Genomic DNA, 22,509 nt, shown 5'->3' with positions numbered 1-22,509 from the left:
TTATGTTAGAAAACTAGAAAAGCACCAAGTAAATCAGCTAACCTTACAGTTGAAGGAACTGGAAAAGCAACAGCAAAACAATCCCAAGATTAGTAGGAAAAAAGAAAGAATTAAAATAAGGAATGAAATAAACCAAACAGAGAACAAAAGAACTATACATAAGACCAATGAATCAAAGAGCTGGTTCTTTTAGAAAAATAGACTCCACTAGCCCAACTAACCAAAAAAGGAGGGAGAAGATACACATCAATAGCATCAGAGACAAGAAAGGAAATATATCAACAGATACCTTGGACATACAGAGAACTATTAGGAACTATTACAAGCAACTATATGCAAACAAATCGGAAGACCTAGAAGATGGGTAGATTTTTGGACACATATAATCCACCAAAACTGAATCAAGCATCAATCTAAATAGACCTCTAACATGGACTGAGGTAGAATTGGTAATTAAAGCCCTCCCAACCAAGAAAAGTCCTGGACCAGATGGCTTCTCTGCTAATTCTATCAAATGTTTCAAGAGGAACTTATTCCAATCCCCCGCATTCTTTTCCAAACAAAACAAAGGGAGGCAATCCTTCCAAACTCTGTGAAGCCAATATCATCTTAATACCAAAGCCAGATAGAGAAACAGCAGAAAAAGAACTGCAGCCCGATATTCTTGATGAATATAAATGCAAAGATCCTCAACAAAATACTAGCCAACAGGATTCAACAGCACATCAGGCAGATCGTTCACCCGGACCAGATGAGATTCATCCCAGGCATGCAGGGATGGTTCAACATTTGCAAATCAATAAATGTAACATACCACGTCAGCAAATTGAAAAATGAAAACCATATGATCATATTGATAGATGCAGAGAAGGCATTTGATAAGATTCAACACCACTTCATGCTGAAAACCCTAAGCAAGATAGGCATAAACGAACATTCTACAACACAGAGTAATTTATGAAAGACCAAATGCCAGCATCATACTAAATGGGGAAAGATTTGAAGACTTTCCACTAAAATCTGGATCTAGACAGGAGTGTCCACTGTTACCACTACTCTTCAATATAGAGTTTGAAGTCCTTGCCAGAGCTATTAGGCAAGAAAAAGAAATTAAAGGAATACGAATTAGAAATAAGGTACTGAAATTATCTCTATTTGCAGATGACATGATTCTCTATGTAGGAGAACCAAAAGACTCAATCAAGAGACTATTGGAACTCATAAGAGACGTTGGCAGGGTAGCAGGATACAAAATTTATGACCACAAATCAATAGCTCTGATGTACACAAACAATTCCATGGCTGAGAAAGAAATTGTAAGTATGGTCCCCTTTAAAATTGCAGAGCAGAATCTTAACAACCTTGGCAATAACGTAACCAAAGATGTGAAAGACCTCTATGATGAAAAGTGTAAAATGTTTTTAAATAGAAATAAAAGAAGACTTTGAAAAATGGAGAAACTTACCATGTGACTGGATTGGCAAAATCAACATAATAAAAATGTCCATATTACTGAAAGTAATATCCAGATAAATCGCAATCCCAATCAAAATCCTAACAACATTCTTCTAAGAAACAGAAAAGAAGATACAAAAGCTCATCTGGAAACACAAGAGACCACGAACAGCTAAAGCTATCCTGAAGAATAATTAAGAATCAAACTGGAGGAATCACAATTCCAGACCTCAAGACATACTACAAAGCAGAGGTTCTCAAAACAACCTGGTACCGGTACAGAAACAGAGAAGATCAATGAAACTGAATATAAACCCCAGAAGTGAGCCCACACATGTATAACCAACTAATCTAACAAGAAAACTGGAAATAATCCAGGCAAAAAGCCTGGTCTCTTCGACAAATGCTGTTGGGACAACTGGATAGCAGCTTGCAGAATTAAGAAGCCAGACCTGCACCTATCACATTATCCAGAAGTAAAATCAGCTATAAGTGGTTCAAGGACCTAAATCCACACCCAGAAACCATAAATTATTAGAGGAAAACATAGGAAGCACTCTCCAATAAATAAGAACAGGGAAAGACTTCTTAGAAAGATGCCAAAAGTGTCTACGGCCATACCACCCTGAACGCGCCCGATCTCATCTGATCTCAGAAGCTAAGCAGGGCCGGACCTGGTTAGTACTTGGATGACAGAAAGATGCCAAAAGCACAGGCAATCAAAGCCAAAATGAACAAACAGGACTACATCAAACTAAAAACCTTCTATACAGCAAAGGAAGCAATTAACAAAGAGAAGCAACCAACAGAATGGGAGAAAATTTTTGCACACTACACAAGTGATAGGGGAATAATATGTAGGATTTACAAAGAGCTTCAGAAACCCAGGGACAGTTAAAAAAAATGTGAGAAAATGTACAACGGAAATGAACAGACATTTTTCAAAAGAAGGATTCAAATGGCTAACAGACATAAGAAAAGATGCTCAGGCTCCCTAACCATCAGGAAGATACAGACGAAAATCACATTGAGGTTCCACCTAATTCCAGTGAGATTGGCCTACATTCAGAACTCTGTAAGCAACACCTGCGTGTGTGGATGTGGGGAGAAAGGTACCTTCCTTCTCTGTTAGTGGAAGTGTAGGCTTCTACAACCTCTATGGAAGTCAATATGAAGAATGCTGAAGAGAATTACAAATAAACCTGCCATATGACCCAGCTATCCCACTCCTAGGAATATACCCAAGGGAAATTTTTAAAATTCATGTGAGAAAAGAAGCTGTAATCCTATATTTACAGCAGCATGATCTACAATAGCAAAGACATAGAAACAACCCAGATGCCCATGCAAAAAGGAGTGATTAAAGAAACGGTGGTACATCTATTCTATGGAATATTACTCAGCCATTAAAAAGAATGAAATCACACCATTTGCAACCAGAATGGTCCCAAGTAGACACCATTTTGCTCAGTGAAATAAGTCAATCCCAAAAGGACAAATACCTTATATTCTCTCTAATATAAGGAAACCATCAAGCAAATTAGTCTTTTGTGTTTTCATGACCCATGTTCTGATTATTCAGTGGCGTGTTTTCTCAAATCCATGGTGCTGTATTTTTTTTTCTTTTTGTTTTTCTTTTAACTTTCTGTCTGTTGACCTTATTTCATTGCTTCTCATTTAAGGGAATGTATAGTGATTAAGTAATAGGGACTGTTATATCCAGCTGTGAAGATATAATGCAATATGCATACCTACTCCCAAATCAAAGATGGATTCCCAATGAAACTGTTGGACATATCTAGACAATGGGAGGCTGGATTGTCTGGGATTGTTTGTACTGGCAATATCAGGGCACACAAAAATAATAGACTGATATAATTATAACTCGTTATGAAGGACTGTACTGTTGTAACAGTATGGGAAAAATCAGGGGGTGGGAACTTGGGGGGAGGGGATCCCAGACTCTACATAAATGTACCATAAAATTCAAAATAAAAAACTCCTTGTCAGGAGGTGGGAGTTTGGGAGGCAATCCCAGTCTACACAAAACTATACCACAAAATTCAAAAATTAAAAATAAAAAAAATTCCTTTACCCAATTTCATCAGCTACCAGTATTTTCCCCTGGTTTCTCTGTCATTTCCTCTCTTCCATGTACTTTTTCAATATTGATGCAATGTTATTTATCTATGTTCTGATCTTGTCAATTTACCCAATCATGTATAATGTTTTCTTAATTTCACTTGGGAATCTAATATTTAGAATTTTGCTAACAGTATTCATCTTTGTAATTTTCTCTTATGCTTTTTCAGATATAGATATCAGTGTTATCTTGGCTTCATAAAAAAACCACTTAGACGTTTCCCTTCATTTCCTATGCTCTGAAACAATTTGGTTAGTATTGAGATTGATCCCTGAGATCTTGATAAAATTCTCCTGTGAGTTTTTTTTTTTGGCGGTAGAGCTGGGGAGCCTGTTCTTTGTGGGGCAGTTTCTTGATAACCTTATGTGCATTTTGCGTTAGATGTATGAGCGCAAATTCCCTGTGAATTTATGTGGGCCTGCTACTTTTTTTTAAAAGATTCATTTATTTTTATTGGAAAGGAGGATATACAGAGAGGAAGATCTTCTGTCCAATGATTCACTCCCCAAGTGGCCACAATGGCCAGTGCTGTGCCAATCCGAAGCCAGGAGCCTCTTCCAGGTCTCCCACACCAGTGCAGGGTCTCAAGGCTTTGGGCCGTCTTCGACCGCTTCCCCAGGCCACAGGCAGGGAGCTGAGTGGGAAGCAGGGCTGCCGGGATTAGAACCAGCACCCATATGGGATCCTGGAGTGTTCAAGGTGAAGACTTTAGCCACTACGCTATCGCGCTGGGCCCAAGGTCTAACTACTTTTCATGGGAGTAGCTCCTTGATAAGCTTTACACTACTTTTTCTGTCAAAGTTGTTCTCTTTAAGCTTTCTGCCTCCTTTTTTTGCAGTCAATTTCAGTAACCATTTTTTTCCCCCTGAGATATTATCTACTCTGTCTAGATTTTGACATATAAAAGTATAGAATGGTTCTCTTAGGATTTTTGTTTGCTTTCTTTAACTTAGCATTTTTGCCTCTTGCAATTTCCTGTTTAATACTTATGTTTCCCCCTTTTATTGCTGATTAACTTAAATGATTATTGGGCTGTGTTGGGTTTTTTCAAGGACCCTAAGTTTTCTTTTAGTAAATGGACCTAGTATTTTTCTGCTTTATTAAACTGTTATTTTTATTATTTTATTTTTAAAATGATTTTTGCCATGTTTTTTTAAAGACTGACCTACTTATTTGAAAGAGTTCGAGAGGGAAAAACAAATCTTCTATCTGGCTAATTCACTCTCCCAGATGGCTGCAACAGTTAGGACTAAGCCAGACCAAAACCAGGATCCAAGAGCTTAATAGTAGTTTCCCACATAGGTGTTTGAAACCAAGCACTTGAAAAATCCTCCACTGTTTTCCAGGGCAATTAACAGGGAACTGGATCCAAAACACCACAGCCTAGGCATGGACCATTCCCCATCTGGGATGCTGCACCAGAGTGTTGGATCCCCTTGTGTTTTCTTATGCTTTATTTCATTTCTTTTTTTCTACTATTTTTAGTTGAAACTATAATTCATACACATTCATTATTATATAATTTTACTTATTTAATTCCATTATTCTCTTTCAATTTGTTTAATCTTAAGGTTATGAATTTTTCTCTGATTACTGATTTAAAGGTATCTCATAGAGTGTGATATACAGTTTTCACTGTTTTTCCAAAATTTTATAATTCCTGTTTTCATTTCTCTTTTTACATGACTTTTTAGAAGAATTTATTTATTTACATATTTTCAAGGCAGAGTTACAGAAATAGAGACCAAAGCCAAGAGCCTAGAACTCCATTCAGGTGGGTCTCATGTGAGTGGCGGGACTCCAACTCTTGTGCCCAATGTGATACATTTTAGTGAATATTTGCTTGGTAATTCTCAGGTTACTTGCATATATATCATGTAACTTTGAGCATAAGAGCCCTTTGGGAACTCAGCATACACAAGGAATTAGAATGGCTGAAAGCAAAGTACAAGCCAAAATCAAATCCTGAGAGTCCTATACTGATCACTAAAACAAAATAATAGAGTAAGCCTAGTTCATAAAGCAAAGATCAGAAAAGCCTGCAGCTCAAGGGTCAGTCAGAGATGAAAACCATCAATGGCTAATGTCAAATTTTAAGAAATAAATGAACTATACAGAAGAAGTTCAAATGATGTTCCCCAGAAAATGCTTTATTAGTTATAGGTTTGTTTTAGCACTAAGAAAATATATGATAGTTGGTAAACAATACTTCTATACTAAAAGTATTAATTAGGGAATGAATGTCTTCCCTCCAATTTCCAGCAGACAGAAAGGCTTGTTTGTGTAATATGCAGTCTAAATACTTTTAGGAAATTGAGGTAATCATGCAAATTACACTAAGTTTAAAACAGTTAAGTGTTTGATTAGAAACATAACTGTATGGTTAAGAAAATATAAGCAGTGGAGAATCAAGATGGAGGAACAGAGTAAAGACACATTTAACAGATTAAAAATCATTAGCCAGGGTAAATCAGAGAGGGCAGATTTCAGAAAATAGGGGAAGGCAGCTCCCTGGACACTGACGGACACAGTTAAACAGCAGAGACAACGGAGTATTATTGCAGTGACCAGATACCCCAGTGGCAGTCAACGGGTGGTAATCTGTGCTGCACCAGCAATAAGGTAGGAAGAGAAATTCACTGGGAGCTCAGGAGGTAAATCTAGGCAAAGAACTGCCCATCCTGCTGATTTGTTTGATCTGACCAGTAGCAGAGACAGGGCAGCAGACCACTAGCAGGCAGTGAAGGAATAGGGTGGAATTCACAGTCCAGACGCCCACCAGCGCCATATTGGGCACCATTTTGTGTAGTGAGGCAAAGGCTGTGAGACTGGAAGGACAATAGCAAGCTGAACATGCGCTAAGCCGGGAGTGAACTCATTTCCTGCTCAGTACATCCCACAGGGAAATCAGTACCGACATGAAATCCTACAGGTTCCACGCAAAAGAGCTCCCAGACCTAATGGCCAGCAACTCCAGAACCCCATCAGTGCCATGTCAGGTGCCATTTTGTACAGCGTGGCAAAGGCTGTGGGGCTGGAAGGACAACAGTGAGCTTCACTTGTGTTAAACTGGGAGCAAATTCACTTCCACAACAATGTATTGCACTGGTCCCACAGGGAAAATAATACCTCGTTTGGCATCCTACAGATCCCACCCAAAGCAAGTCCAAGTGGCCCTCAGATCTAATGGTCAGCAGGTTTTGGCAAAATCACCAACAACCCAATTATTTAGGGTACATGTTGTCTCCATAATCTTGGAAACTGCTCAAACCAAAGTGGGAGAAAAGTTGTACATGCAACAGTGCAGCCACAACATGGGATCACAGAGGTGGAGTGGTAAGCCAGGAGCTGAAGCTATGGGGATTGTGGTCAAAGCCTTACACAAGAGCCTAGGCCTGAAACTCGCTGGAGGGAGTGGCTTAAAAGAAAAACTGGGTACCAAACACCATTGTAAAATCTATCTATAGACCTGTGGGTGACACAGCTTAGAAACCTGCCCTAAGAAGAATCTGCTAACAGGCGTACATTAATCAAGATCAAAAGAAGAGACAGAGGCACAATGATTATTACTTAAGATTCCCCTGCAATGGAGCAAAAGCCTTTTGAATATCAGAGTTCACTGAAGAATGCATCAAGGAAATGAGGGTTAAAGAACTTTAAAAACTTGTTACAAAGCTTCTTATCAAAAACAAGACGCACATGCAGGAATTTAAGGAATATGTCACACAGAAAATAACAACACTGGAACAAAATCAAGCCAAATTAGTAGAAATGAAGGATACATGGAGCAGATTTATTTTTTTAAACATATATTTTTATTGCATTTCATTTTTTAAAAAATTAATTACATTGCATTATGTGATACATTTTTTATGCACTGGGATTCCCTCCACCCCTCTCCACACCCTCCCCCCACGGTGGATTGCTCCACCTTGTTGCATTACCATAGTTCAAATTCAGTTGACATTCTTTCATTGGAGGTACTTACCAAGCATAAAGTCCAGCATCTTATTGTCCTGGTAAGTTCAATGGTTTCTTGGTGAGACCATCTCTGGTCTGAAAGTAGAGCCGGCAGAGTATCATCCCAATCAATTAAAAGCCCCAACATAATATTTCCAACCATTTACAACATTATGGCATTAATTGACATGGTATTGATTAACCAATATGTTAATAGGAAAATGCAGGTTCTCAACCACAACCTGTGACTTCTTCATAGACATTTCAGTTTTAGTTTACATTCAACCATGTTCTATACACCTTAAAATGGCTTAGATTACTATTCAGCTGTCTCATGCCAAAGGTAAATGTGAAGCTGTGACAGCTGTCATGCTGTTCCTCTCAGAGGCCTACCTCCCCACAACACTTGTTTGCTTGATTATATCTTTCCCTGCCCCTCTCTCATCCATACCACTTGCTGAACTCTCCATTCTGAAATTGCTTATCAGCATATTAACATTCTCTAGCAACTCTCATCTTCCAATACACTTCCTTAATATTGTGTCTTCCTTCCATCTAATGCCCCTTCTTCTCAGTTAATGACTTTCCTATTGCTGCTGTACACATTACTTGAAATCTGGTGGTTAAGTTTTAACCTTAATTACGTCAGCAAAATTCCTCTTACCACCTGAAGCAATATGTTTGCAAGTTCCATAGATCAGTTGTGGATATCTTTGGGGATTTATGTCTATATCTATCTATCTATCTACCTACCTACCTATCTCTAAATCCTACCAACTACACATAACACTTTAATTAAAAAAAAAATCCTGCAGTCATTGTCTGCTTCTGTCCTTCTCCAGTACTCCTCTTCTAGCAGAGCTGCTATTACCAAGAACACCTTTACTTTCCTCTGCCCTCATCCTGCTCAGTCTGTCACTTTCAGTATGATTGATTACTCTTCCCTTGAGATTACCTTGTTGGATTTTTTAGATTATGTTCTCCAGTTGTTCGATTCCTATGTCACTGATTCAGCTTCCTCTGTATCCTGTGGCTGGAGTTCTTCACTTCCCAGTTTTTGGTTGTTGCAGTGCTGTAAGGTTTAGTCTTAAGTGCTTTCTATTCTGTTCTACACACTGCCTCTCCTTAAGTGATTTTATATCTTTAGGTAGTGTTGTATGCTAAAGCTACCAGCATTATACCTGTATTCTTTCCTGTTCTTTGAAACTCCTAACTCTTCTATTTAACTACCTACTCATCATTCCTGGATAGCAGAGGTAATTAAGGGTGTAATCTAACCAAATTTCATTGTCATGTCTGTTTAGTATTCTTTAATCTGGTACTATTCATCATCTTGCTTGCCTTTGCTGTATTTTTATAAATATTTGTCAAGTGATATCAGAGGTTGACTCTCATTCTGCTACCTCAGGATTAATTCAGGTTCTGTTTATGATGTTCTTCTCACAAAGCCTCACATTTGGAAGCACATGGTATCTGTTCGTCCTGTACTGTGGTAATAACTTTGATTCATGCTGTGTATTCCAGGTCTTCACATTAGAGTTACTTTTTTCCCATTTGTCACTAATTTCTGTTACACGTAAGTACATTGAGGCTATAAATGCCTGTTTTATCAAAACCTTTATTTTTTAAGATTTTTTTTATTCTTTATTCGAAAAGCTGATTTACAGAGAGAAGGAGACAGAAAGAAAGATCTTCCATCTGGTGGTCCACTCCCCAAATTGATGTGATGGCCAGAACTGAACTGATCCGAAGCCAGGAGCGAGGAGCTTCCTCCAGGTCTTCCATGTGGGTGCAGAGTCCCAAGGATTTGGGCCATCCTCTACTGCTTTCTTGGGCCGCAAGCAGAGAGCTGGATGGGAAGTGAAGAAGCTGCAACATAAATCGATGCCTATATGGTATGCAACACTTGGAGGTGGAGGATTAGCCAGTTGAGCCAATGTGCTGTCCCCATCAACTTTTCATCTAGTGCTTTTATCCATTTTTAAGTCTTTCCTGTATCAGTTATTGCTAATTATGTCCTGCTCTTCTCTTCTTTACATGATTATTAGTTGGTATTCTACTATAGGCAAAAGCTTTCCCTTATCCCCTATTTATTTGTTCATCGAGTTACATCAGTATGGACTCATGGGTTGTTACTTTATTCGGTGAGTTATAGCTTGATATTTGTGTTGTTAACTTGCTTTGGTGCTCAAATTGTCCCAATTTTTGCCAAGTGAAAGCCCCTTGAAGCTAATCCCTGTGTGTTTTAGACATGGTTCCATGTTCTCTGGTGCCCTCATTACCTTCTGATCAAGGTATAGCAGGCTCACTTTGTACCTTCCACATCCATTGAATTGATTCTTTGTATGGAAGGTCTATGTCTAGCCTTCTCAGGTTATCCTCCTATAGGGCAAGAAAAATCATTTTGAGTTTTGTTCACCTTAAACATGTTGCCAACTTTGAGCATTTACCAAATTTTCAATTAATGTCAAATTCGTAAACATGCAAATTTAGTAAGAACATCAGTTGCCACTCCCTGGGCTCCTGCCAAACCAGAAGTACCAATTCCTTCTTCCTAGGCTAAATGATAGGGTGTGCAGCAAATACTCCAAAGAGAGAATCCAGGCTTAGTCTGCCACTTTCATTCTTAACACTCAGTTTCTTCTTATGGCAAAGGAGATGATAAATGTCCAGCTTTATCCAAGTATTGTTAAGTGTCTAATTCTGTCAACTTTTGCAGTATCAATATGTTGAACAATATTGTTGCCTTTCAGCATTCTCAGAAATACAACAGTCATTAAATTACTAAATTACGGGATCAGCACGGTAGCTTAGCAGCTAAAGTCCTCACATTGCACACACCAAATCCCATATGCGCACCAGTTCTAATCCCACTGGCCCTGCTTCCCATCTAGCTCCCTGCTTGTGGCCTGGGAAAGCAGTCGAGGACAGCCCAAAGTCTTGGAACCATGCACCCATGTGGGAGACCTAGAAGAAGCTCCTGGCTCCTGCTTAGGATTGGCTCAGCTCCAACCATTGTGGCCGCTTGGAGAGTGAACCATCAGATGGAAGATCTTCCTCTCTGTCTTTCCTCCTCTCTGTATATATCTGACTTTCCAAGAAAAATAGAAATATATGTTTACATTATATTTGGGTCCAGCACTGTGACACAGCAACTAAGCCTTTTCCTGAGTTGCTAGCATCCCATATGAGTGCCAGTTCAACTCTCAGCTGCTCCACTTCTGATCTAGATCCCTGCTTATGGCCTGGGAAAGCAGTGGAAGATGGCTCAAGTCATTGGGCCCTTGTGCCCACATGGGAGACCCAGACGAACCTCTTGGCTCCTGGCTTCAGATCAGCTCTGTTACAGCTGTTGCAGCCATTTGGGCAGTCAACAAGCAGATGGATAACTATCTCCTATTCTCTCTGTAATTGACTTTCAAGTAAAATAATTTATTTAAATTATATTTGAAAAAAATAAGAAAATATTGTTGTTAAATGACACACTTAAAATTATATCATATGGGACACAACTAAAATTAGATCCCTGGTCCCCTAATACCACTCTGATATTTTTTTCTGACTAGGATAATTAAAATGTGGTTTGGTAGGTCAGGGAATCCTGATAGGCAGAAGTTTCCATGTCCTGAACTCCCTCAGTATAGCTTAAAACAATCCACTTATTTAAAAAGCTGTTAAATTTGCATGAAGCCTGATCTTGGTGTTAGTTATTCATGTAAAACCTGCATTTTGTGCTTGTTCCTAACTAACTGCTTGGTCTCTTCTATCTAGATTTTTTTAGAAAGGAAATCTTTGTTGCAAATTATCCGGACTTTTATGTCTGGCCTTAAGGGGAAGATAAAAAAAAATTGGCATTACAAGAGCCAAGGGGTTGATGTTACAGTTATTTAAACTACTGCTTGTAATACCTGGGGCACATATCAGAATTCCAGTTCCAATTCTGGATGTTGCGCTTCCAATCCAGTTTCTTTCTATTGTGCCTGGGAAGGGAATGAAGGATGCCCAAAGTGCTTGGCTTCCAGCCACCTGTATGGGGTATCAGAATGGAGTTCCTGCCTCCTGACTTCAGTCTGGGCCAGCCTGACTATAGCAGCCTTTTGTGTAATGAATTGGTAAATACAACATTTTGCATTCTCTCTCTCTCTCTTCCTCTCTCAAATGAATAAATCTGTAAAAAGAGAACAAAAAAAGAGAGAGAGATGAAGAAAGAAGCACGGGAAGAAAGAAAGAGAGAAAGACTTGCAAGGCAAGACAAGGCAAGAAAAAGAAAGGAAAAGAAGAGAAAAGAGCCATGATATGATGTTATGCCCTGATCTGTGCTTTTCTTATACCTCTTTTCTTTTTTCTTCTGCAAACATATATTGGATACAACTAAGAACTCAGTACCTTTTCATGTGATGGCAGGAATTAATGAATCAATTACCTCACCTAGATTAGATGATTACCTTAGGTTTCATGGTCTATTACTTGAGAAACAGGAAAGTCTTAAAATTCATAATAGTTTAAAAAGAGATCATTTGTTTGTGCAATTCCACCAGCTTAGCTGTAGCATAGACAGAGTGTTGAGTTTAATGAAAGCTGGATTTATTCATTAGCAAGTATTTAGGAAAAGAAAACATCAAGGCCGTGATTATAATTATAAATCAGTGCCACTCCAGTCTTTTGGTCTGAAAAAAAAATTTTACATCCTTCAAGACCTCAAAATCTTTTTATTTATGTGGGTTATATCACCACATTAAAAATTAGAACTTTGAACCATTTTTTTTATTATATTGTTGACAGTCTTTACATAGTTAATTACAGTAAAAAAGTTCAGGGGCTCTAGGGAAGTGGGTAAGACTATTATGTCCATATTGTTTCCTTCATGTATCTGAGGTAAAGGGGGATATTGAGGGAGAAGCCCCACCCAGTTGCCCACCCACCCCAAGTCCCGGATGTGGGGCATGCTCTGAGATACTTGCTCAAGTGGTTTTAATAGTTCTCCAGTTATGAATCGCTGCCAGTCTCGCCACTCCAAGCTCGATGAGGTCATTGAAGAATCCACTGATTGACATAGTCCATCATAGAGTCTTCATTTTCCCAGTATTTCACTGCCAACATATAGTGAGGTGGTTGATTGACTTGTTCTTTCTTCTGTCTTTTCTTGGCTAGGGTTCTGAGTCCAACAGTTTGATTGGGGAGATCCCCAAAGAAACTTTGACTTATTCCCAGACCAGATTCTTGTATGTTCTAGCAAGCACAGGGCCCGGCACAGTCCATCACCACAATCAGCTGGTGGTTGCAATTGCTGGGTTGGTTCTGTTTTCAGTCCCGACTTCCACTGGAACCAATGGGTGTTGCAGTCCAGCCTGGTTCTACCCAGCACATGCTCGGCCCTTAAATCAACCAGCGGGAGCTGTAGCCTAGTCGGAGCAACCCACAATAACTCCCACCAGGCCCACCCCCTACCCTGGTTTGCCAGTATGTGTAGCAGACTAGTCCAGTCTGTCCCACATCCCATTTGGCTCTTGTACTTGTCAATGGGTATTAAAGCTTAGTTCCATCTAACCAGCTCAACTATCCAGCCCTCACAGATGTTGCTGAGTGCCTCTCTGTCTAGCCACCCCAGCCCCCATCCTAGTTTTCATGCCCTCCTGCAGGAGAAGTAACCCAAGAGGGAGGAAACCACTGTTTCCCTCCCAGGTCTCTCTCTATCCCGGTTTATGCACTCTTCAGGTGGTTCTGTGATTTGACTTGACAGAATTAGTCCCCAGTGCCAGCTTCTGCCAGCTGATACTGTGGCTAAGCCCAAACAACCCTCACCCACTCTGATTTATGCTTGCACCAGTAGGAATAATCAGCCCAGCCTGGCTTTTCCCTTCTTCTATTCCACATGAGGTGCACAGGTGTTGTAGCCCTGCTTAGTCTAGTCTGTCCTCATCCTAGCCCACGCTCTCTTCAGATCGGCGCATCAGCCCATTGCGGCTCACTTGGGGAGTGAAACATCGGATGGAAGATCTTCCTCTCTGTCTCTCCTCTCTGTATATCCGGCTTTCCAATAATAATAAAATCTTTAAAAAAAAACAAAAAAAAACAAAAAAAAACACAGAAATATTCAAGCCTTAAAAGAGGAGGTCCTCGGAGAATCAAACTGGTGGAATAGGGTAAGGACACTTTTAAATAGATGGACAAACAGCCAGTTTGAAGCAGAGAGGGCACATTCCAGGAAACAGGAGAGGACAGAGCAATAGCAGAGGGGTACCTGGAGACTGACAGACACAGGAAGGCAGTGGACACAATGTTGTGGTGTTGCAGTGACCCATACCACAGCAGCATTTAGTGAGTGGCCATCTGAATTGCAGATGCAGCTAAAACTCCACAAGCAAGCAGGTGGGAAGGGACGTCTACTAGGAGCTCCGAAGGTGAACCCAAAGAACTGCCCGTCCTGCTGGTCTGTTTGATTTGACCAGGAGCAGAGACAGAGCAGCAGGTCCCAGACTGGCAATGTAGCAACAGGGTGGATTTTACAACCCAGGCTACCCCCTATACCTGAATCGGGTACCAATTTGTTTAAAGAGGTAAAGGCAATGGGACAGGACTGCACATGCACTGAGTTGAACTCATTTCTGGCTCCGTGAAGTGCAACAATATGGCAGCCCAAGGTTCCACTCACGATAGGTCCAGGTAGCTTCCTGACCTTACAGCCAGCAGATCAAGAACTCTAAAGTGACACATCAGGCGCCACAGTGTGGAAAAGGCTTAAAGACCGCAGGGACAACAGTGAGCTGTGCATGCGCTGCGTTGGGAGTGAACTCACTGAGCTCATTGCATTGCACTAGTCCCAAATGGAAAATAATACCGACTTTCACATCACATGGGTCAAAATAGGTCTGAGTGGCCCTCAAACCTAATGGCCAACAGGTTCCTAGAAGTATACCATCAACAACAACCTAACATATAGAACCCCTAGCCCTGGGACCTACTCCAACCAGAAGTGGAAGAAAGGTTGTAGAGACAACAGTGCAGCCTTGGCATGGTATCACAGGAGATGGAAACTGGTGAGCCAGGAGCTAGGACTACGGAGACCATGGTAGAAATCTGACATAAGAACCCAGACCTGGAACTCGCTGGGGGGAGTGGCACAGTTGGCTGCAAGCAAACAAAGAGCCATGTACCAACTGCAATACGTAAAATAAAACTGTAGACCTGTGGGTGACACAGCTTAGAAACCTGCCCTAAGGAGAAGATTCTGCAAACCAGAAGTACAATGATCAAGAGCAAAAGAAGAGACAAAGGCACAATGAATATTACTGACAAAGGCACAATGAATATTCCTGAAAACTCCCCTGCAAAGGAGCAAAACTCTATGCCAACCTCAGAGTTAACTGAAGAAGACATCGAGAAAATGGGGGATACAGAATCCAAAACACTTGTTATAAAGCTTCTTATCAACAACAAGAAGCACGTAAAGCAGGAGTTCAAGGAATTAAGGAGTATGTCGCACTGGAAATGAATCAAATGAAAGCTGATATACCAGAAATGAAGGATACAGTGAAACAAATTAAACATACAGTGGAGAGTCTCCAAAATAGAATGAAGCAAGCAGAAAAAAGAATCTCAGAATTGGAAAATACTTCCTGTCACCACGGAGAAACAAACAAAAAGCTGGAAGCAGAGCTGTGTCTAACTAAAAAAAAAAAGTATTTAAGTACTAAAAGACACTATTGAATGGCCATATGTAAGAGTTCTGGGAGTCCCAAAAGGTGCAGAAAGAGAAACTGGGATTAAAGGTATATTCAGTGAAATAATAAGGGAAATTTCCCTAATCTAGAGAAAGAATTGGGAAACATCCAGGAGGGGCACAGAACTCCAAAAAATGGTTGACCAAAAGCGATCTTCACCATGACATACGATCATCAAGCTCTCTTCAAGCAAACATAAGGAAAAGATTCTTAAATGTGCATTGAAAAAAAAAAAAACCAACTGACACATAAAGGAATGCCAATTAAACTCACAGGAGACCTCTCACAGGATACTCTACAGCCAGAAGAGAATGGAGCGACATATTCTAGATTCTAAAAGCAAAAAATTGTTGGCCCAGGATAATGTACCCAGCAAAGCTTTCCTTTGTCATTGAAAATGAAATAAAATCCTTCCACAGTAAAGTTCAAAGAATATGCTTCTTCCAAACCAGCCCTACAAATGACAGAAGAGGAATAGCACCCACCAAAACCAAAGGCAAATGCAAAGAACATCCCAGATAACAACAGAATACTAAATGAACAACCCATCACTAAAATGACAGGACCCATTTACCACCCATTCATGTTACCCCTGAATGTAAATGACTTAAACTCATCAATCAAATGTCATAGATTAGTATACTAGTTTTAAAAAAAATTTATTTGTTTCCTACAGGAGACATATCCCACCAACAAAGATAGATGGAAGTACCTCATGGATTTTGACTTTTTTTTTTTTAGTTTCATCTCTTTAAAACACTTTCTCATTAAATTCTTCATTGACTCAGATCATATGGTAGCATTATTTTATTCAAGAAGGTTCTTAATTCTCTTTTTCATTTCTGCAGTGATAGATTAGTGATTCAGTAGCATGTTATTTAACTTTATGGAGTTATTTGTTTCTATTTTCTTCCTGTTGTTGATTTTGTTTTGTGGTTTTTCATTTAAGGGGATATATAGTAACTGTGTAATGGATACTATCATATATAGTAGCGTGTTATTTCATGGCAGTGTAAATTTCTATTTTTCTTCCTGTTAAAAAAAAAAAAGCTTTTCTCACTCCATGTATTATATAAGAATGTAATTTTAAAGGATGTATATTAGGAGCCAGCATGTGACATAGCAGGCTAATCCTCTACCTATGGCACCACCGTCCCATATTGGTGCCAGTTAGAATCCCAGCTGCTCTATCTCCAGTCCTGCTTTCTGCTAATGACCTCAGAAAGCAATGAAGGATGGTCCAAGCTTTTGAACCCTGCAGTCATGTAGGAGACCCAGAAGAAGCTCCTGGCTCCCAGCTTAAGACCAGCCTAGCTCTGGCCACTGTGGCCCTTTGAGGTGTGAACCAGTGCATGGAAGATCCTTCTCTTTTCCTCTCTTGCTCTATAACTGACTTTCAAGTAAAATAAATAAATCTTAAAGAAAAAAATGTGTATTTTACATTCATTGAGTGTAATGCTCTATATGTATCCATTAGGTTGACTCACTAATTAGTTATTTCTGCTAATAATTGGCTAATTGTGCTATTTAGATGTTTCCTGTATTTCTTGATGGTTTTCATCTTCTTGATCTATAAATTACTGAAAGGTATATGTTAAAATTATCAACCAATAATTGTAAGTTTTTCTGTCTCTCCTTGGCTTCTTTAAACTAATATTTTGTATCTTTTGTCTTATTAAGTTTATAACATTTAGTTATTGTATCTTCCTTTTGAATTGGTGATTTTATTTTAATGAAATTTGCTGTATAATGTAAATACTTCCTCCCTTTAAAACTACTTTGATATCGATAAAGTCACACAAATTTTCTTTTCATTACTATTTGCAGCCTATATATTTTTTTCAGCTGTTCATTTTTATCTTCTGTATCTCTTTATTTCAAGTGTGCTTATAGTTTAGTGATGATCTCCTCTAAGTAAATATAATTGGAGGTTTTTAGACTAGTATGTTCCTTTGTTCATACTAATTGTTTTACTAAATGCATCCATATTTATTTTAATTATTGGGGCTGACATTATGGCCAGCTAAATAAGCCACCACCTATAGTGCCAGCATCTTATTAGAGCACTACTTCAAGTCCTAGCTGCTCCACTTCTGATCCAGCTCCCTGCTCATGGCCTGGGAAAGCAACAAAAGATAGCCCAAATCCTCGTGCCTTGCCACACCTACAGGAGAGCTGATTGGAGTTGACTCAGCCTGGCTCAGCCTTAGCTGTTGTGGCCATCTGAGAAGTCCACCAGTAGATGGAAGATCTTATCTTTCTCTTTGTATCTCTCAACCTCTCTGTAAATCTGCTTTTCAAATAAGTAAGTCTTTTTTAAAAAAACATAAAAATTTTAAAATAACTAAATATTTGGGTTTCATTCTGCTCTTTCGCATCTTGCTTTACTTGCTGTTTGCATCTCTATTTCTCCTTTCTTGCTTTTTCTTATTATTGATCAAATGTACTTTTTTGCTTTGTTTTTCATTTTTATTTACTTGTTTTAATGGCAGAGAGCAAAGCTCCCATCCCTGGTTTACATCTCACATGCCTGCAATAATTGGGACTGGGCCAGGCTAACACTGGAGCTGGGAGTTCAGTCCAGTTGTCCCATGTGGCTATCAGAAACCCAGTCACTTGAGCCATAATTGCTGCCTCCCAATATCTATACTTGCATAAAGCTGGAGTCAAGAGCCAGAACTGGACATCAGACCTGACATTCTGTTATGGAATGCAGGCATCTTAATCAATAGGCTAACACTTACCCCCTTATGTGTGTTTTATTATTGAATTTCTCTCCTAGCTTTCCAGTAATACGCTCATAATTCTGTAGCTAATTGCTGTATGCAAATAGCATCCTAAATCTACACTGAATATTTTGTTTCCCGAATAATGGAAAAATTCTTGCCAAAGTTTGACCATTTACTCGCTACTTCCATCCTCTATGCATATTTAATAACATGAAAACTGTACAAGTCATTATTTTGTTGATGTTGTAAATAAAGTTATTTTGTATCTGCTTATACATTTACTCTCTCTTGTGCTCTTCTTTCCTTCCTGCAGTTCCGTGCTTCCATCTGGGATTACTTACTTTGGACTGAGGAATTTCCTCTTTATTTCCTGCTGGAAACAGGTCTGCTGGTGACAAATTCTCTCAGCTTTGATTTGCCTGAAAATGTCATTTCACCTTCATTTCTGAAGGAATCTTTTTTTTTTTTTTTTTTTTTTGCCCCCACTGGTATAGAACTCAGTTGGCAGTTTATTTCTTTTATCCCTTTAAGGATGTTATTCTGTTATTTCTGGCTTATGTAATCTGGTTTAAAACTCAACCTTCAGTCTTATTTTTGCTCCTGTGAGGGTAGTGCCTATTTCTTCGTTGCTTTTAAAAATATACCTTTGTCTTTCATCTCTTTCATTTCATTTACATTTTTTCCTATTTTCAGCAGTGTGACAATGATGCCATAGTATTGTTTATTTGTATTTTTCACCGTTTTTGATTGCTGAGTTTCTTAACTGTAAGGGTTGACATTTAATTAGCTTTGAGAAAATCATATTTTGGATCTGTTGACATGACTACATGTTTCTAATATGCTTTTCCATATTTTCTCACTATGCTTCATTTCGGATGGTTTCTATCAGCTGCAGTCTATTTTTCTTCTAGATCTTATTTGCCCTTAACCTCATTCAGTGTGTCATTATTTCTAATATTGTAATTTTTATTTCTTAGATGTCCATGTAATTTCTTTTGTAAATTTAAATTTTCTGTTGATATTTTTCTTTACACTTTTTCACAGCTCTCTCTACTTTCTTTAAGAATTAACTGCACTTATTTTAAAATCTATATATTTATTCTATTACTTGGTTAATATATGAGTCTCCATCTTTTGCCTTTATTTTCTCTTGATCATTGATCACATAGTTTTGCCTGATTTTATTTGGTGTGTAGAATATTTAACATAAAGAACCTTGAGATTTCAGTTGATATCTCCTATCTTTCTTGTAAGCTAATTGGATAAGAGCCTGATAACCTCTATCTAATTGCGCTAGACCTGGTCTGGATTCTTTTGAAGTTCACTTCTGTTTCTTTTACATGGACCCTTTGGAGATCCTGACTGAGAACTTAATGGGACTCTGTCTCTTTAGTCCTGAGACACTGCAGGAAATTTTCCTGCCCTTGAAAGATTTGGTGTTTAGTTCTTTCATCTCTAACCCCTTACAGTTTCAAAATATGATATACATCTTGAAGACAGAAACATCGGTTTAACATAAGCCATCTACTATCAGGCCTTTAATCTCCTAAAACTTCAAGATTATGCGAGATTCATTCTGCCTTTTAGAGCTCTCAGCTCAGCCAACTAACTCTAATGTTTGGGCCCAAAATTCAGCAAATGTCCTCTTTGTACAGGGCCCACCTCCTGGTTCCCATCTATCACAGCAGCCTTCACTTTCCCCAAAGACAGCATCTCTTTATGGTCTGAGTATGTTCCTGAGTTCACTGGAAAATGTACTCAGGGAAGAAAACATCTAATCCTCAGGAGAATGGTTATCTAATTTTGTTTGGTTGTATGTTGTCAACATTGCACCATCATAATCTGTCACATCCTACCTAGAAGAGTAAAAATTGTTGTCTTCTGCTTGGCCACTGACTTATTCACTGGTCCCCTTATTAACTGGTCTGGTCTAGCAGTCCTCACAGAGCAGAGAAGTCTTTTTCAGTACATCTTGTCATTCTTCTGTCAACTCTCCAGAGGTTTCCATTCATTTTCAATATATGAAGTCCTGTACAGTCTTATTACTTCTCCATTTCTAGCCTAACTCCCGTTCTCCCCTTTGCTTACTAAATCCCAGCTCTTCTGACCTTCTTTTCATTCCTCAACCACACCAGTGTTTTCCCGTCACAGAATCTGCACTTATTTTACCTCTGCTTTTAAGATTCTTTGCTTACACTTTCATAAGGTTGTGCCTTTACTTTATTTGTGAGCTCTGTGTAAATGTCACCTTTTCAAAGAGGACTTCCTTACAGTTCTATCTGCTTTCCTTGCATTGGTTTTGATCATGAACACATGCCATCACCTGACCTTATATTATATTTGTGTTTCTTTTTTGCCATCCCCACTAGGAGGTAAGCTCCGTAATAGTGTAAATCATGTCTATTTTGTTCACTGTTCCATCCCCAGAGTTTATAATACTGCATAACCCCTAGTAACTGCTCAAGAACTACTTATGAAGTAAATCACATATCTTTTACTTTGAAAAACGGTCAATTTCAGGATAAGATAAGTTGGAGGAAAGTTGAGAAGTACTATAACATAGATATCTACAGAATGCTTTGGAGGTGAGGGGAGAGGCACTAGATAAGTTTGGACATGGTCAGAGAAATCCTCAGTAAGGAGATGACCCCAGATTGATTGTTGAAAATTGAGTGAGTGTACACACACACACACACACACACACACATATGGTCAAGAATAATAGAGAACTCAACATATGATCACTAGAATATGAGGGTTGTTGATATGAAATGACATCAGAAATAATTAGAAAGCAAAGCTGGGCCAGTCACAAAATCCTTCGATATCAGAGTAAAGAATTTATTATTTACCTTAAAGGTAACAAGGAGCAAAGGGTTTTAAGGTAAGAAGAGGTGCTGTCTGACTTACGTTTTTGTGCTTCACTGCTCCTCACTGCAATAATCATGGCTAAAAATTTGAAGTAGATTGATTTACCCTGTGCAATATGAAAGTTCATATTCCAACTTGCCATCAGCCAAGTGAACCAGGTGAAGGTATCATTTCCTCTTCTGAGCCTCAGACATCATCCTTAGCAGGAGAGGATTGTAGACTCCTAGGAGTTGCTTCGGCTCTGAGCCTGTGCTTATATTGTATGCTTCAGCTTTCGCTTAGGTGCCAGTATTTCTCTAAAATACTCTAAGGGGGGAAATTAGCAGAAATAATTTGAAATGTCTAATTCTAGCCAAAATTCTATTTTTATCTGAAATTTTCTGAACACAAGTCAAATGCCAGGAAGCTAGCTTCTTGGGACAAAACTACCTGAACAGGAGCAACAAATCTTTTTTAAAAAAACAAACAAACAAAAAACCTCTGGTAGGGATGGGAATGCAGCGGGGAGGAGGGAGTGATAGAACAAGTCTTTTTCTTTCAGTTGTGATTCCAAAGAATCCCTACCCTGCATCTGATGTGAACACTGAGAAGCCCAGCATCCACAGCAGCACCAAAATTGTCTTGGACCATCAACCAGGACAGAGGGGGCGTAAACCAGGAAAGAAGCGGGGCCGGACACCCAAGACCCTAATTCCCCATCCCATCTCTACCCCATCCAAGTCAGCTGAACCTTTGAAATTCCCAAAGAAGAGGGGTCCCAAACCTGGCAGTAAGGTAGGTAAAACAAACAAACAAACAAACAAACAAAAAACCAATGGGTCTCCCAGGAAAGGATAAGGGGTTAGAAGTGGGTGATTCATCCATATACATCTATCTTGGAAAGGAGCATATGTAGCCCTATTCTCTACTTGCATATGCTTTTACCAGGAATCTCATGGATGATCGTCCCTATGTAGCTACTTATCCAGGAGTTGTTTATATTAGAACTATCATAGTTAGACTAGGAAATAAATTTTGACTCTGAAAACTGCTCACTTCAAAGAAATTCTGATCTGATGTTTTACATAGATGGAAGGCCCTATTCCTTGTTGAACTAACCACAATGTATACCCAACATGTAGATAGTAGCAGACGAAAAACATTACTCTTTCTCCTATTCCTTCTTTTAAAGGAAATTATTGAATGCCTACTAAGTGTCAGATGGCACCATTGTATAAGAATCAAGAAGATAAGCACAGTTAACATTATTTAGAGATGTGAAATTATCTCCCTGAGGTAACATAGCTATCAAGTGTTAAAGGATCCTCAGCTGCTCTAGTTCCAAGATGCCTGGTGCCCTACCACATTCCACACATTTCTTGAGAGACATGATACTTCTCTCCAGTATTGGAAGAGGTTGTTGAGGTTTCACTGAGTAGTACTACTGAAAGCTCTACTTCTTAGTCACAGCCAGTTTTTCATGAATATCTTCCCTAGGCTTCTCATTAGTTTCTCTAAAAGCCCATTTTAGTTTATTATTACCTCTTCCACTTATTTCCTAACCATCAGGGGAGTTCCCTGAACACCCTCCTCAGCTACAGTTGCTAAGTGTCAGTGTACAAATACCTAGTTCTCCTTCAACATTCCATCC

The 22,509-nt window shown here is 39.1% G+C and overlaps 1 protein-coding gene across 6 annotated transcripts in view; it reads left to right on the top strand.

The window, feature by feature from the left end:
- SCMH1 (Scm polycomb group protein homolog 1) overlaps positions 1-22,509 on the top strand; it is a 188,664-nt gene that overhangs the window by 129,613 nt on the left and 36,542 nt on the right. For 4 of the 6 annotated variants that reach the window (XR_009247464.1, XM_058679662.1, XM_058679657.1 and 1 more), the window contains one exon: positions 21,421-21,653. The exons of the other annotated variants lie outside the window; for them this stretch is intronic. Coding sequence is in view for 3 of the 4 variants with exons in the window: in XM_058679662.1 (XP_058535645.1) it covers positions 21,421-21,653 (233 nt within the window). In the remaining variant the exon portion in view is untranslated. The remainder of the gene's footprint in view (positions 1-21,420; positions 21,654-22,509) is intronic. 6 annotated transcript variants of the gene reach the window in all.

Source organism: Ochotona princeps, chromosome 2 (assembly GCF_030435755.1).
Source record: "Ochotona princeps isolate mOchPri1 chromosome 2, mOchPri1.hap1, whole genome shotgun sequence".
NCBI classification, from domain to species: Eukaryota; Metazoa; Chordata; class Mammalia; order Lagomorpha; family Ochotonidae; genus Ochotona; species Ochotona princeps.
This window is presented reverse-complemented; position numbering and strand designations above follow the sequence as displayed.